The sequence below is a fragment of the Desmodus rotundus genome, chromosome 11 (genome assembly GCF_022682495.2).
Source record: "Desmodus rotundus isolate HL8 chromosome 11, HLdesRot8A.1, whole genome shotgun sequence".
In the NCBI taxonomy this organism is placed as follows: domain Eukaryota; kingdom Metazoa; phylum Chordata; class Mammalia; order Chiroptera; family Phyllostomidae; genus Desmodus; species Desmodus rotundus.
The window spans coordinates 94,324,889-94,341,246 of record NC_071397.1 but is presented as its reverse complement, the minus strand read 5'-3'; the positions used below and the strand labels follow the sequence as shown (position 1 = coordinate 94,341,246).

Below are 16,358 nucleotides of genomic sequence, written 5' to 3'. Positions count from 1 at the left end.
TCCAAAAAAATAAATAAATAAATAAATAAAATCTTTAAAAAAGAGAGAAATCTGGCCTCATCTTTATTTCTACTTGTTTTATTATTGAGGGATGAAGTTTAATGAACTTCCATTGTACATGGTTTGTTCACTTTAATTTTAATGGGCTGATTTATTCTGTGTATGAAAACCAGTACAGATCTCTCAGTTTTATGCTTATCTTTTGAACAGTGAACTTGTTTGGCATGACAAACATGAATTCTAATTCAGTCGGTCATTGGGCCTCACTTACTTCATTTAGGAAAGAGTCTATCATGTGTGGATGAGTATGAAATAGAATGTCATTGGGTTTCTGTTGGTTTTCCAGGGCTGCTAAAACAAAGCCCCACAGACCGGATAGGAGAAACAACATATTTATTATCTTGCAGTTCGGAGGCAAGAAGTCCAAGATCATGGTGTTGGCAGGGTTGGTTTCTTCTGAGGCCTCTCTCCTTGGCTTGCAGATGGCTGTCTTCTCCCTGTGTCTTCTCAAGGTCTTCAGTCTGTGTGTGTCTCCGCTTCTTATAAGGATATCAGTCATATTGGATTTGTGTGACTTTGTTTAAACTTAATCCCTTTAAAGATGCTACCTCCAAATAGTTATGTTCTGAGCTATGGAGGGTTAGGTCTTCAACATACAGATCTTGGGCAGACACAATTCAGCCATAACAATAAGCAAGGGAAGAGAGCATCCTGAAGGAGAGGAGAGAGTAGGATATTGGTCACAATCTGGTTTAAAACTGGCTAAGTGATTTAGGGTAAAATTCACACTAATTAGTCTTTTGTCCATACTTTCCCAATTTTCTTTGACTCAATGAAATCTGAAGTACCTTCTAAGCACCTCTAAGATGCCATGTTTCTTGTTTCTTATTTAGGAAGATAGTAGGAGAGGTGATTTTATGCTGTGTTTGCAAAAGATCAGGACTTGTGTCAAATAGACCTTGATTTGAATTTGATTTCTTTGCTTCTGTATGATACTGAAGAAAATGGCTGTAGAGACCCTTCTCTTGGCATCTTACAAGCTCTGTGACTGTGGACTGCAGACCCTTCTCTTGGCATCTTACAAGCTCTGTGACTGTGGACTGCAGACCCTTCTCTTGGCATCTTACAAGCTCTGTGACTGTGGACTCTGTGACTGCAGCATCCACGAGCCCTGAATTAGCCACCTGGGTAGTGGGCATAAAGTTGTTAGGGGCTCTCCTAGGCTCTAGTCCATTGTCACTGCTGCCTGCAGCAGATAGATCTGCCCCTTTGCAGATGCCCTGGGTGGCCCCAGGTGCTGAGACCCAGCCCCTGCAGCCCAGGTGGGGCATCGCTGCAAATACCTGCTGGCTTGTGGGGCCTCTGCTGCCTGCTCAACTCACATGCCGTGGAGACCACACATGACACAATGCGGTCAGAGTGGAGCAAGTGTTATAGCAATGTTCCCACTTTGCTCGCTATGTGATGGGGCCCTTCTGCTTCACAGACGTTATTTCAGCGAAGATAGATTGGTTCCAACTCATCTGGTCACCACGAAATTAATTGTTTCTTACTTCTTTCCATATTTAATAGCACCAAATGGTTATCAAGAAATTGTTCCTCTTCCTGAATCTCATCAGGAGGCAAATGGGGAAAGTTTGTGGGGTAGAGATGTCATTTAACCTAGAACATTAGATTTTAAGATCCACAAACTTCAGTATTGCCAGAAGTAAGTGCTAGACTTGCGTCTACTTTACCTGGACCAGAGAGGACCCGCAGAGCAGAGCATTTGTGAGGGGTAGATGAAATGTGTGTGTGTCTGTGTGTGTGTTTGAGGTGGAGAGGGGCCAGCAGTATGCCTTTCACACACATTGTTCTAGTTAAATTGAGTTTTTATGCCTTGTGTTGGGATTGAGTTTATGTAAATCTGGTCACGTAAAACACTAGATGGTCTTTGTTATTAGACTTCAGTAGTTCAATTGACTGAGGTGAAGTTTTATTTCGGTAAAACTACTGTTGAAACAAGTTGACCAGAGAGTTCTCTGTCCAGGAATAAAGATTCCCAAGTTTTATTTGACTAACCTATTTTTTTTAATCATTATATAATAACATTAGAATACAACCCTGTTGGCAGTAGCATTTGGCCTGGAAAATTCCCATCAGCTAACCCATTCAGCATTGCCTCTTTCTGGTACTACTTCTGGTACCTTTTCCTTTGGATTCTGTATTCATCAGAAGTTTTTCAGTAGCAAGGGGCAGGCATGTAGGATATTATTGGGGCATTTTATTTCTCTCTCTCTCATGGATTTATTTCCAGAGAACTGATCAGAAAAATGACTGCTAGCATCCCCAAGGTTGTGTTCTTATGACTCCCATTGGGAAACAAAGAAAGAACCTCTGTCTTCTGAGTCCATATCTTAAAATATCAAGGAAGATTTTAATTGGTTCTGCTTGAGTCACATGGTCATCCCGGAACCTAAAGTTGGTTGACTGATGAAATATTGTGGCCAAGCATCCTGATTGGCAGGCCTGCTGGAAGGAAGCACATGGGTTGGGAGAGGAGTGGAGTCCCACAAGAAGAGCCGCTTAGCAAACAGTCTACCATGTCCATACAGATAACTGCCACTTCAAGTCATCAGGGTCTTAGTGTTTATTCTTTTAGTGGAAAGGGAACGGGAAGGTATTGACCATAGAACTGAACTGGATCCACGTGGACATTTTAAGCTGCCCATTTCAGATCTGTCTGAGATAAAGACACACCTGAAAGGTGTCCATCAGGTGGGATACGCGTTACACAGACAATCAGGTGGTGGAGCATAACTGGGGATTTCTAAGAGTCAAGGAGCAACATGACACTAATGGCCCCTTTGCTTTCGTGCTAGGGCTGGATGACTGCCTGCAGCAGTACGTCCACAAGTTTGAGCGGGAGAAGATAGACGGCGAGCAGCTGCTGCGCATCGCCCACCAGGACTTGGAGGAGCTGGGTATCACGCGGATCGGGCACCAGGAGCTCGTGCTGGAGGCCGTCGACCTTCTCTGTGCACTGGTTAGTTCAGCAAACGGCAACCTGCACCGTGAGGCTGTTCTTTAGAGCCTAGTTCTCTGAAATCTTCCTCGTTTGCTGTTGAGCGTATCGTCATTCCTTCATGATTCACGGATGTAAACATAATGGGAGGAGCCAAGAAGAGCAGTCATTTCCCAGACTAAGAGTTAGCAAATGGGGGCCTGTGAGTTAAATTTGGTCCACTGTCTGTTTTCGTAAATAAAGTTTTATTGGGACTCAGCCAGGCCCATTCATTTATGTGTGGCCTGTCCCTGACAGTGGCAGAGTTATTTGTAATGGGGACCATGGGGTCCCCCAAAGCCAAAAATACTATTTTGCCCTTTACAGGAAAAGTGTATCTGTTACAGAAAACTCCGCATTAGTCTTATTTTTGAATCCTTTATAAAGAATGAAAAGATGGAGATGGTGCTGAATGAAAATGTCTCCCACATTGCAATGACAAACAGGCCTTTTTTTGTTCCTATAAAAAGCATGTTTATGCTTCACAGGTATTTGTGATATTTCTATAACTGATGCCTGTGCTTGAAGTAATCAACCTGTGAAATGGTAGCGAAATGGGAAAAATGTGGACTTAGTTCCATGTTGCAGGTGACTGAGCTTTGCCTTGACCGTGACTGAGTTAAATCCTGCCAGGTTCTGACTCTTGCATTGCACCTGGGGCTGCGGGGGTGGCTGTTAGGGGTGGGCTAAAACACCTGCAAGGGCACTGTGTCTACGCACTGGTTGGCATGGGGTGGGATCCATGTCTGTCCGTCACGGTGCCCCACTAAGGATGCAGTTTCCTGAACTGTCAGGATTTGGACAGACTGGGCAGCATTCAAGCTGGGTTAGTAATGCCATGAACCTGAGCCAGGGGCATATACAATTACATCACTGAGAATGGTGGGAAAGAATGCGCTCCCGATTATTTTGCTGTTGCTGGTCTGTGTTCCGTTGATTATATAACACTTGTGGCATTGTGTGTATTCTTTTGCTTAAAATGGACAGAGCCTTGTCTTCGGCTCCGAGATGCGCTGCTCTTGTTTAGGAAAGTAATGGGGAAATTATTTGTGGTTGATAAATGAGCTGTCCCGAGGGAGACGCTGTGGCCAAGTGGTGTGAGTGGTGGCCCGGGAGGCAGGCTTTCTGCTTCTGATCCTGGCCTGCTACACGCTCCTCACTCTGTGACCTCCAGGGGGATGGCAGTGTCTGCTATCCCCCTCTGTACAGTAACGTTCCCCAGGATGTGGCCATGTACCAGCGTGGGTTTTTGCATTGCCCGGAAGACGTCTAAGAGTCCTGCTTATTATTAAAACTGCACTTTTTTAATACAGGGTAACGTTTAACTTCCCTTTTATTATGCTTTCTGGGAACAATGTGCTTCACTCTTTCCTGCTCTTTTGGATCGTTTCTTTAACTTTGCGGCGGGACTCTGAGGACAGGTTAATCACTTTGAAATCTACAGCAGGAGAGGGAAGGAGGAAGGAGGACTCGAGGCACCGTTGTGTGTGTACAGCAAGGGTGATAATAAACGTAACAGCTGCCTCTCTTTGCTTTCCCCCCTTCTCTACCTCTTAAACTATTAGACTGAAACGAACAAAGCTGGATGAACGCCAGGACCTAAAGCTGCGCTTTATCTCCTACAATTTCCTTCTCATTTCCTTTGTAGACAAAGTTCTGACCTCAGACTCATTCTGCACATGCTTGGTGTGCAGAGTGCCAGTGAGTACCTCTGACAGGAGGGCCACCAGCGGGTTTGCAGACGAACGCGCCTTTTCTGGGTCGGGGGGAGCTTCAGAGAGTTTGACTAAAATGTCTTTTAGTCTTGAACTTCTTAAATCTTCTTATGATAATGAATGTATTAATAACACTATCTATTTAATCCATTTACACCATGCTGATCTTTGTATCTGTAAACTGGTGATGATTTTTTGCCTTGAAGAATCCGTCCCCTGGGCAGTTCCTTAATGTTACTTGCAGTTGGCTCTGGTGCCATAAAAGGGGTTTTCATGTAAACACAGTTTAGCGGATGTTGATGTTATGATGGGCAGGAAATGAATAGAATTAGAAGTAAGGAAGGGGGGCGGGTAGGAAAAACAAAACCATTGGAAAGTTTTGGAAAGAAGAGAGCAGGTAGAATGGATAGGAACCTCAAATAGGGAACAGCTACTGGTTAAGATCCCCAAACCAGTGAGTACAGACAGACCACAGATAGCTTTGCTGTGGGGAGAGAGCAAGGAGAGAAACCGCCTTTTGGGAATGTCGACCTTGACTGGCTGGCGTGGTTTAGGAGAGTGTCGTTGATTATGACGCAGAATCCCGACCACCTCCCAGGACTGAATTCAGAGTCTGAGCCCAGTTTTTCCCTCTCTATCCCTGGGGCAGGCTCAAGCTGCTCTTTATAGTAGGATAGCTGTTAGCCCCAGGTGACTATTTCAATTAAAATTAATTAAAATGAAATAAAATTTAGTTCCTCAGTTGTACTAGCTACATTTCAAGTGCTCAGTGGCTAGCTGTGGTCACTGGCTCCCATGCTGGGTCAGTGCAGGTAGAGAACATTTTCATCCCTGCAGAAAGTGCTGTGAGTGGCATTGGCCTAGAGGGGATGCTTGAAAGCAATGATGTGTAATCGTAACCCATCTTCTTTGCCCAGTCCACCAGACCCTTGTTACCTGAAGACCAAGGCAGGGACAGATGTGATTTTCTGAGGTTGGTGTAGGCTGAGAACGTGAACAAAGTTGGAATTAGTACACATGCTAAGTGATGCCAAATGGGTGTGTTTGAATGAAACACCTGTAACGTGTCTACCTGCCGAGGGTGCTGCTGCACACTCTGTGCCCCTGAGTGCACTCATTGCTCATCATTTACCCACAGGGCGGATCATTGTTACCTTTTTACGGGGAGAAACCGTGCAGGCAGAGTAACCCTTGCTGGCAGTTGGTATTCAACGTGATCTTGCTCGTGAGCTTATTAAATGCCTGTAGGAAAACTGTGAAGGGTATTTCTTAGGTTGTACCTTCATTGACCCAATTCAGAGAGATATATGATTGTGTGTCTCCGATGCTCCTTCATCGCGAATGTTAGATCATGAGTAGAGCCAGCAGGAACAGGAAAAGAATGTAGAAGAGAAGCTGCATAAGATTTCCCTTCGCTAATACGTGTATAATTTAAGGCACCAGGAGAGTGAGAATCTGCCTGTTTTCTTTGTTCCTGTCTCTTGTGTCATTTCTCTGCCAGACCAGGAAATGACCTGGGATGGCTGACTTCTAATGAAGTGTCATCTCTGTGGAAAGTTTTTAGTATGTATGTAGATTTTTGGAGGCTTATTTCACTTCTTACCTGGTTTGTATTTTCTTGATACTTCATCTCTAAGCAATTTTTGCAGGAGACAGGTCTAAGGAAAAAGGTACTGAAAATAATCAAATTTGGTCTGAGAAATTATTTTCTGTCTTCTCTATGGGGCACTTAAGTCAATAGTCCTTTCCTGATTGCGTTTCTACAGTAGAGGTTTTTTGAGCTAATATAATCAGTTTCTTGTTCTCTTGGATTCATGGAATGGGGTGGTAGGAGAAGAAATTTCCCTTCTTTACTTTGCTCGTTCTTCCTTTCTTTTAAAAATTATTTTTTAGTATAGCTATATCTATTCATCCCTCTAGTCCCATTGATTTGTTTTGGGGGGAAAATAAAAAGAATCAGAGCAAATGGAGTCAAAATGAAAAGAACCAGTTAACAAGAAGCTATGTTTCCCCTTTATTTTAATATCCAAAGTGGTAGGTTTGTAGGAGTTTGAGGTTTAAAACTTCCTGCAACACTAACATGCACTTAATCCCCTTTGAGTTTAGGAAGTAGATGTTGTGTGTGGTAATGAAAGTTCCAAGTAATTTATGGTGACATTGCTGTATAGAAAGCCGACTTCCCTGCTTTTAGTTCAGAACTCTTGAGATAAGTTGGCAGGCTGAGTAATGGCCTGAATGAGGGGACAGTTCCCTTCAATCATAATCACCAATCCTTTAGGACAAGCTGTAGTGTCATGGGGCTCTTTATCCATTCACCTGTGAGTCTGATTCTCTGCATTGAAGAAGCCACGATGAGAATCCATCTTTTTGTTTTTGTTTTCTCTATTGAAGGGCAATATTATATCTTAGTCTCTAGAAAAGGACAGTGAGAAAAAAAAGTATGAATGTAAAGTTTAGATAGAACATTTCTGTTAATACAGAGCACTCATTTTTATCATGAAATTTACAGTTGATTTTCAAGGTTTGCAAAAGAGTTTTCAGTTAATGGATCTAGAAGGTTTTTTTCTTTCTTTCATTCTTTATGCACATATTTGTACTTATCTCTTTTTAAAATTTCTATCCAAATTTAACGTAAATTTAAACATCCAATAAAATCTAGGTAAAGTTTTCATTAAGGTTAAGTCTTGTTGTTGTTATCACTCTTCTTCTTGCCCCCCCCCCAAAAAAAGAACTCCCCAGTATGTTTCTGCTTTGTGTATCTCGATGTGGAGACGTGGCTCACCCTCCCTGGGGCATTAGAGATTGGGGCTACAAGAGAGGAGGGGCTAAGGGACAGTCTAGGTACAGGGGACAGAAGCATTGCTCAGCTCCAAAGACGGCCTGCGGGCCTGTCAGAAGAGGGAGTGTGGATGGTTCTTCTAGGGCCGGGAGTGTGGAGGGGGGGCGGGGAGTGTGGAGGGAGGGTGGGGCACACAGTACGGTGACCCAAAGCTCGTGACCCTCCGTGCAGACTGTTGAATTAGAAGCCCACCCCTACCTCTCGTGAGCTGTGTAACCGGAGAATTTACCTAATGTCTCTGTCCCTCAGTTTTTTCACCTGTAAAATGAGATAATATCATTCCCGCCTGCACAGACTGTGAGCCCGAGAGAGTTCTCATCCAGCACTTAGCCCAGTTCCAGGCACACAGGAAGTGTTTGGTCGCATTGGCCATTGTGTTCGTCCCAATTTTTATTCACAATTTTTAAATGGTGCCGCATTCTTGCCTTGGGATGCTACTGACCCCGTGTAATACACCCCAGAAAGATCTTCCCTTTTTGTTAAAATGATTAAACAGACGATAACACGGAAATTCATCTCTCACCTGCTGCCAAAGTCATCTCAGATTTATGTGTTGTTTTCTGGGATTTGTTCTTTATCTGAAAGACGGTCTAGGCAATATTGTCAGATGAAATTGATTTTCTTAAAGCACCCAAGTAAGTTGGACGTCGTCCAGAAGGAACACAGGTTAGAAGCTCCCAAGACGAAAATTACATTTCAGGAGAACTGACGTTTAGTTCGTAGAGCTATTTCTGTGTGGGAGTCTCATCCGATGGAAATGTGTGCATTCAGTCACCATTTCATTGTCTGCTGGGCTGGAGATACAGTAGCGAGCAATGCACGCAGCACCCTGCCCTCACAGACCCTGTGTCCCAGGGAGGACGACAGCAGCGAACACGGTGTTCCGGAGACGTGACAGATAGGGGAGGTGCTGCAGAGTGGCCCCAGGACGTATCAGGCAGTGTCTGGAGACCTTTTAGGTCGTCACGCCAGGGGAGGGGTGCTACTGGCATCTCGTGACTACAGGCCAGCTAAGCACTGTGCAGCGCACAGGAATCTTCGCCCCACAACCCAAACCGAGAATCATCGGACAGGCTGTGTTGGGAGGGCCCAGGTTGGGAAACTGTGCTATAGATGGTCCAGGAAGCTTCAAAGAAGGGAGGGCGGGCACTTGGGCTAATTTGGATTTAAGTGATAAGGAGCTGTTCCTGCCAGGATTTGACAGAGGAGCATTTTGGAAAGAGGAATGAGGAAGACCAAAGTCCTTGAGGCAAGCGTAGGCCTTGAGAGGGCCCTTGTGGGTGAATTCAGCACAGTGGGTAAATAACAGAGGGTTTTGTGGCCGTCATAGGAGTTATTCAAATTACCCAATGGGCTTTTGAGTTACTATGCGAGTTTGGACTTTGCTAATTGTTTTGAATTTTTCCTGTTTTTATTTTCCACAGAATTATGGCCTTGAAACTGACAATATGAAGAACTTGGTTCTGAAATTGCGAGCGTCTTCCCATAACTTACAGAATTACATAAGTAGCCGGCGGAAAAGTCCCGGTTATGACGGGAACACGTCCCACAAGCCCCCCAATGAGTTCCTGACTTCCGTGGTGGAGCTCATAGGCGCTGCCAAGGCCTTGCTGTCATGGCTGGACCGGTGAGTTATGGCTGTGCTTTACTGTCCTGTGAAAGGCGGGCCCGAGATGCACAGGGGCCGGTAGGAAAACGAACGATTGTCCCTTTCTTGTCCCTTCCACAGGACCTCTCTGGTTCTGGATCAGTGGCAGATTTTTGGGTCCCCTTTGGAAGTTCCTGGAAAGTGACTAGCAGGAACAAATTAACCTCAGCTTAGAGAAGAGTGAAACAGTGCTAAAGCTGTGTTTGCCGAGGTTAAACATTAGTGATTATTTGGTTGTGTGAAGGTTGTTGTTGACATCTGAATGGACTTCTCTTGGCTCATTTATAATGTGTGTGTGTGTGTGTGTGTTTTCTGAATCTACCACTTCTCTATTTTCTATTCAGATTCCTGTTTTGTGTGTTACTTGAGAGGAAAGGGTTACATAACAAATAATTTAAGGTAGCTTATTGAGATCCCAGCTTGTCAGCATAATTGGCATAGCGTGGGGTCCCAGTGGGGTCCCCTCCTAGACCCCCACACTTTTTGAAAGAGGACTTTTGTTGCTTTCCAGAGCCCCATTCACAGGGATCACTGATTTCTCAGTCACGAAGAACAAAATCATTCAGCTTTGCTTGGACCTGACAACTACAGTCCAGAAGGTCAGTATGTCCCTGTCACCTCCTAACCTTGTTTCCCTCCCTGTTCCCTTTTCTGTCGTCTTCAAAGGGTTTACATGCAGGTATGAAGTATCATTTTTGCTCTCTTCATCTTTTCCTCCGTTAGAATTGCGGAGAGATAAAAGCCTTTAGAGACATTGTATAGATGGGTTCTGAAAAAATAACCAGTCGCCTTTACCTCAAAGACTACCTTCTCTTATCTTAAAATAGAATGAGCTAATTGTCCTTTACTTTCTCTGAAATGTGAGAGAACTTGATTTTTTTAAATAGAAATTCTGGAGTAACTACTTTTCACTATAATCTTTGTTCTTAGTTTTCTTTTTGACCTCTTGTGGTTGAGCATAGCAGTCAGGATGAGCTAGGTTATAACACAGTAACAAATAAAATCCAACCTCAGCAGTTTCTTTCTTGATTATCTACATCCAAATGGGTCCGTTTGGGGATCTGCTCCAGTTCTTCTTGCTTCCAGGTGTAGGCTGGCAAAACAACCAGGATCTCATGTTCCTCGTCCCCTGGCAGAGGGACAAAGAACCATGGAGGATTTCCTACCGACAAATGTTCTGGTTTGGGAATGACGTGTGTCAGTTTCCCTTACAGCTCCGTGGCCAGACCTAGGACCAGGCAGGTTTATTTCAGTCAATCAGTAACTGACTAGTTTCTGTGGCCTGAACTTTAAAAAAAAATTATTATTAGACTATCAGCCCTTAAGGTCACTTCTTATCATTTCCCTGGCACCTAGCAGACACTGTAAACTGTTTTTGGATTGAGTTGAGGCTATAAAATGTAAGGAAGAGGTTGTTCTTTTTCCAGCTTCCACTTGTTTCTAAAATTCTGACTCCACATTTGTTCCCACTGCTGATTTGGCGAAATGGGAAGAACGTGCTTTCCTCAACCCTGCCCGTGCCGTGTAACAGATGCAGTTCTGAGAAGCTGCGTGCTTTCTGTTTGTTCCTAGAACACAAGGAGTGAGGTTTGGCTTTGTTTGGGGCAGCTGTCCGAGGCTCAGTCTTCAGCAGCCATTGAACTTAGGGCACATGTGACTTTATCATATGCTTTCGAGGCCATGTTCTTAGAAAGGATCTTGGAACAACTGAAGTGGCTCTGAGTTTCTGCTCTTTTTTGTAATGTGGAAAGTAATTCTGACAAAAACAGCCTGATACCACTTGTGATAAATTAATCACACAGCCACCGAGTCCTGGCGTGTGTGGTGGAAGACGTTTATTTCTCTGATACCTTGAGCTTTCCATTTCTTCTCTGTTTCCCTCTTCCCTCTATTTTCTTCTTCCTGTTTTGATTTTTTAAAGAATTTTCTGGTGATCAAGTAAAATGACAGTGTAACAGTTAAGAGTTAAACATTATAATTAGCAAATGGGAATGTTTTGCTCATGGATATATTAACTGATGGTTGTTCACACCAATTCAATGCCAACAAGAATCCCCAGTTTGGGGTCCAGGGAGGAAAGAAACTTTATTCAGGGCAGAACTGCTCAGTTGTGATACAGCAGGGCTGTCAGGCAGCCCTAGGGCCTGGGCGCTCTCTGACGAGACAGCTCTGCTCCGCTCCTTGCAGGTCTGCTCCACTCTGCTCCCGAGAAACATCTTCAGTGTTGCAGTTCAGCCAGGGAAAGGCTGTCTCCAGAGATCGGTGGAAAGAGCAAGTGCACTCTCCTGAGCCACAGGGGAGCTGGCTTATATAGGCAGAAGTCCCTGCCCCTGATCCCTGGCCAGTCTGTCCTCAGGCAAATGAGGATTACAAATCCTCCCAATTTGATTGGTTCAAAAGGCACGAACAGAATAGTGCCACTCTGGTTGGTCAGAGCTGCACAGCTCCAGTTGGATAGGGGAAGCCTCTGTCCTATGGGTGGACAGAGATTCCAGGAACTAGTTTATAGGGCTGGCGCAGATGGCAGACACACAGGGCAGGCAGGCAGTTTAGTGCAGAGGCAGGTAGCTCAGGGCAGGCTTCTCCCTGAAGTGCAGTTTGCGTAAGAGACCCTGTGTAGAAATGGCTGCTAGGCTTTGATCTTTTAAAATGTCAGCCTAGTTAGCCCCTGGAGCCCTTTTTAGTAGGTATCTTCTTTCTCAGGGTTTGCAGGTGCCTCTGTGTTTTATATAAAAGGCCCTAGACCATATGACTGATTCAGGCTGCCCTTACTGTAGTGTAGGAGGAGGGGGAGAAAGGAAGGCTGAGGTGGTGTTTGTTTTCAGAAGGTGAATCTGCTTTGCCTAATCAGGTTGGTGTTGGCTTTGTGTAGATATTTGGACTAATCCTTCCATAAATATTTATTTAACACTTTCTGTGTGTCTACCACCCTTCTAGGCATATCAGTGAATAAACAGATAAAAAAGTCCTTGACCTCATAGAACTTACAGTCTCTAGGGAAAAGAGAAAAGGAAAAGATAAGTAAGCAAAGTACATATCAAGTCAGGGGAAGTCAGAGAAGTTCTAAGGAGGGAAGGTACAGGAAGCACTGAGTAGAATCTGGTTTGAGACCTGTGGCTAGTGGAAGCCATATTGTGAAGGTGACACTTGGGTAACCCAACCAGAGTGACTGTGATTATCTGGGCAGAATGGGTGGTGTTTTCCTTGTAGCCATGAGTGGATTGCTGTGGGTGGTATTGGAAAGACCTCCCCCTGGAGGCTGAGGTCTGGACCCGGTCACGTCAGGAGAAGGGCACCCATGGGGCCTTCTCCTCACACTTGCCCCTGCTTACTGGGGCCTCACGATGCCTGGCATGTGATTAGTGGTGATTTTAAAATGTATATTTAAATGAATGAGAGAACACTTTTGACAAATAAGCAGATGAGAATTTGTCTCTTAGGGGAACTTTAACCCAAATTTAAGGAACATGAGAGGTATTGTTTTTATTTGTGGTTTACTTTTTTCATTTTGTTTTCCCTTTGGTGTTCATTCCATTCAAGGACAGATAGGTTCAAATCCTGTCTCTACCTTAATTAGCCCTGGGATCTCGGACAAGGCACTGAAAATGTATGAGCCTCAAGTTTTTCATCTGTAAAATGAAAATGCTAATATTTACCTTACCAGATGATTCTGTAGAATTTCTACAAGGTATTGTTGAGAAATAAAAAAGGGAAAAAGTATAATAAGAGGATAAATGATGACCAAAAAAGTTTTTTAGTGTATGTATATATGCATATGGAATATTTACGTACATTCAAAAAACTGTACAGAAGGGAAAATATTAGCACAATGGGCAATTGGGAAGAAAAACTGAATTTGTCTTAGTTGGGAAAGAATTGAAGAGGAAACATGGGAGCCAAGCCAAAAAAAAAAAAAAGGAAAAGTATTATTTTTTACAAAAAAACTTATTTATCACACTTATGTATTCATGTAAAATTAAAATTAGAGAAATAATATATAAACTTTCAAAAAATAATACCTAAAGATCATGAGGAAAATTAAATGATATATGACATGTGCAAAGCACCATGCCCACTTAAGAAATAGCCTATCATAGGAAATACAAAAATCTTGTCTTGTACTAAGTTTCTGGAAGCAAAGTTGATGTTTTAAGGAGAGGAAGTTAACAAATATGTTTCTATTATATTCTCGTATGTTTTGGTTTATTTAAATTTAAACAATTTTTAAGGATTAAGCATGGCAATATATAGGGATCCACTAGAAATAATACCCCTTTTTTATTACAAAATCTTTTATTACAAAATCATAAGCATGTAATTCTGTAACATAACAATCATACTCAAGCACACTATCTGACATTTTAGGTGACATGTCCAAATTAAAACTATAAATTATTACACCCATGTTATTATCCTACCAACCACACTCAAGCAGGCGTTACTTCTACCAGACCCTGTATAAATATATGTAGGAATATTATTTTTTAAACTTAGATTCAAAAACCATTATTAGCTCTGGATGACCCTACATTTCCTGTAGTAGTTGGAGAACTCAGGAGCTTTGGCAGGTGGCACTATTTGTTCACACACACACATTAGAAATGACCATTTGTAATAAGTAATTAGTTGAATGTCTGTTTCAGTGTCTGTGGAATGGCAGCAGGAGACCGAGTTGATCCTACCCTCTCTTACAACTGGGTGAGGCCCAGTTTTTCTTTAAACATCTTGGCAGAAGGTCTGTTGACTGTTTAGGAAGAACCCCCCCTTTTCCATTCATTCCTTTTACCTGGGGATTTGAAGCAAGAAAAGTTGCATCTTTATTTCCAGTGACAAGGAACTTGTTCTCCTGGAGTCTTTGTTCTTTGTGTCCCTGTCTGTGAAGACAGACATTTGCTTGTCCCTTTTGTCCTTTCTCTTTTCCACATGTGGCTCTTCCCCCCGCTTCTTTCTTGTCTCTTTGCCCTAATGATAATGTGTAAGTCTCCTGATTTGAAGGAAGGTTCCAAAATTCTGTGATTGTACATTTGTAAGGAGACTGCACACTGCTTTTAAGTGTTCATCATCTACAGTCCCCCACCCAGTCATCCAGACAGATCTTCTGTCCAATTTTCAGGCTGTGATTTCAGGTGAAGGAAACTGAGGTGGGAGGGTATTGCAATTGATGCCATCAATCCATCCTCCAAAATTGCAATGACACGAACAATGGAATCACAATGGCGAGAGGTGAAATGACAGTGGTGGGTGCTGACTTCTGGTGTGGAAAGAAATGAGAAATGTAAAGCCCAAGAAAACAGAGTGGAGACAAAGGTAGCCATGAAAGCAGGTGCGGAGAAAGGCAGGAGGCCCTTCCTGGAGTGCTGGTTGTGAATCAGTCGTGTGCTGTGTGCTTGACCCGTGACATGAGTTCTCTGAGGCAGGATAATTCTCAGCAGTTCTCTGAGGTAGGTCCTATCATCCGTGATTTACAGGGAGGGCAACAGGCATGCAGAGGTTGAACTGCCAGAGGCTCCTCAGATAGGCAGAATAGGGAAGAGTGTGGAGGGAAGGGGTACCTGTTGGCTGCCCAGGCTGGGTCTCTGCCAGGTAGGCTACCCTGAGTCTGCTGATCCAGGTGACCGAGGAATGTGACAAAACTTAGCTGCCTTGTTTGGCTCCGGAGGACGTGACTTGGTTGCTATACTCCTTTTTTCCATTCCCTGGCCCTCGTGCCAAACAGCATGAAGTAACGCCTGCAGCTGCTTCCTCCCAGTAGGAATGGGTGTGGGAACCCACGTGCATGATGGTGGAAATTCAAAGTGAGCTCTTTCACATGCCGACTTGAGCCATTCAGGGAGGCAGAGGAGTTTCTTTCCCCCAACGGCCCTATCACCACAGAGGGAAGGCTTCTTGGATCCGTCAAAGAATCAAGTATCAGGAACCGTGCGGTCACACATCCACCTTGAACCTGGGGCCCTGGTGTAGGGAGAGCAGCTCTCTGCCTGTGGGTTGCGATGCTCTTAGTGCTCATATCACTTAGGGGTTTGTACGGAAAGACCAGAAATGCAAACTATTAGTTCCATTTCTAGCCTAAGACCACATGAGTATTCTCTTTCCCTGAAGTTGACATTTATTTAATAATTCTGTCCCTCATCGGGTGGTGCTAACAGGGGGTAGCACTATTACAGTAGCTGCTAGTTGCGTGCCCTGCACAAATTGGAGGAGGAAAAGCACATTTTTGAACTCCAATTACTCGTATTTTACAGAGGTTTGTCCCCTAGTTTGAATTTATATCAGACTCAGGCATGTAAAAATACATTTCTGAATTTCTTTTTCTGAGCCTTTGCTCACTTGGCTGCCCTTTTCCTGAGAGCTGGTATAAATTTTGGGAGCAGTGAGAAACTATTACTGTTTCATACATTTTTACCAAGTAGAGAAAATTTTTAAAAACTTTAAGAAGACATGCAAAACCTGATTATAAAATCACGTAGGGTAGAAACTGGTAGCTCTTTCCACCCCCACATGACCTAAAATGACTTTTTGATTGAAGGGAAATAGACAATTCCAGCAGAGTTGATTAATAACCTTCATGTACATAAAATAACGAGCACTTCCATAGAATGCCAGTGTGGGATTATACTTAATGGTGATGAATAAACTCCGAAGAATGTGGCTGGTCTCCCTTTTCTTCTGCACGCTCTCTGCCTCCTTGATTAGCATCCTCTGCTGCAGACAAGTTCTAGAAACCGAGAGTCACACAATGACAGTTTCACTGTGGCTGCTTCTGGACAGGACAATGGTGATTCCTATAATCAGCTCACTGGGTTCATACAGTTTCAAGTCTTTTGTTCTTAAGCTGAGTAAATAATGCTTTGCATTCCAGCCCTTTATTTAAGGTCATTAATAGCATACCTCAAGACCGCTTCTTTGGCACTGGGTTAAATGAATGTTTTGTTGAACCCTTTTCATCTTTTAAGGACACAAATATCTGATTTAATCTCAGTGGTGCTTAAAATAAACTTTTGTGGCTGAGCCCTTATTTGAAAGCTATTCTTATAGGCAGGCCCAGGGCTAAAGACGCCTGGCTGGTTTGCCCAGTGGTAGCTCAGCCCCTGGTAACATTTGAGAGCCATTGTC

General features: G+C 43.5%; 1 protein-coding gene across 2 annotated transcripts in view; it reads left to right on the top strand.

The window, feature by feature from the left end:
• CNKSR3 (CNKSR family member 3) overlaps positions 1 to 16,358 on the top strand; it is a 76,800-nt gene that overhangs the window by 38,492 nt on the left and 21,950 nt on the right. For both annotated transcript variants that reach the window (XM_024551984.4, XM_045188914.3), the window contains exons 2-4: positions 2,862 to 3,025; positions 9,022 to 9,224; positions 9,757 to 9,844. In XM_024551984.4, coding sequence (XP_024407752.1) covers positions 2,862 to 3,025; positions 9,022 to 9,224; positions 9,757 to 9,844 — 455 coding nt within the window. The remainder of the gene's footprint in view (positions 1 to 2,861; positions 3,026 to 9,021; positions 9,225 to 9,756; positions 9,845 to 16,358) is intronic.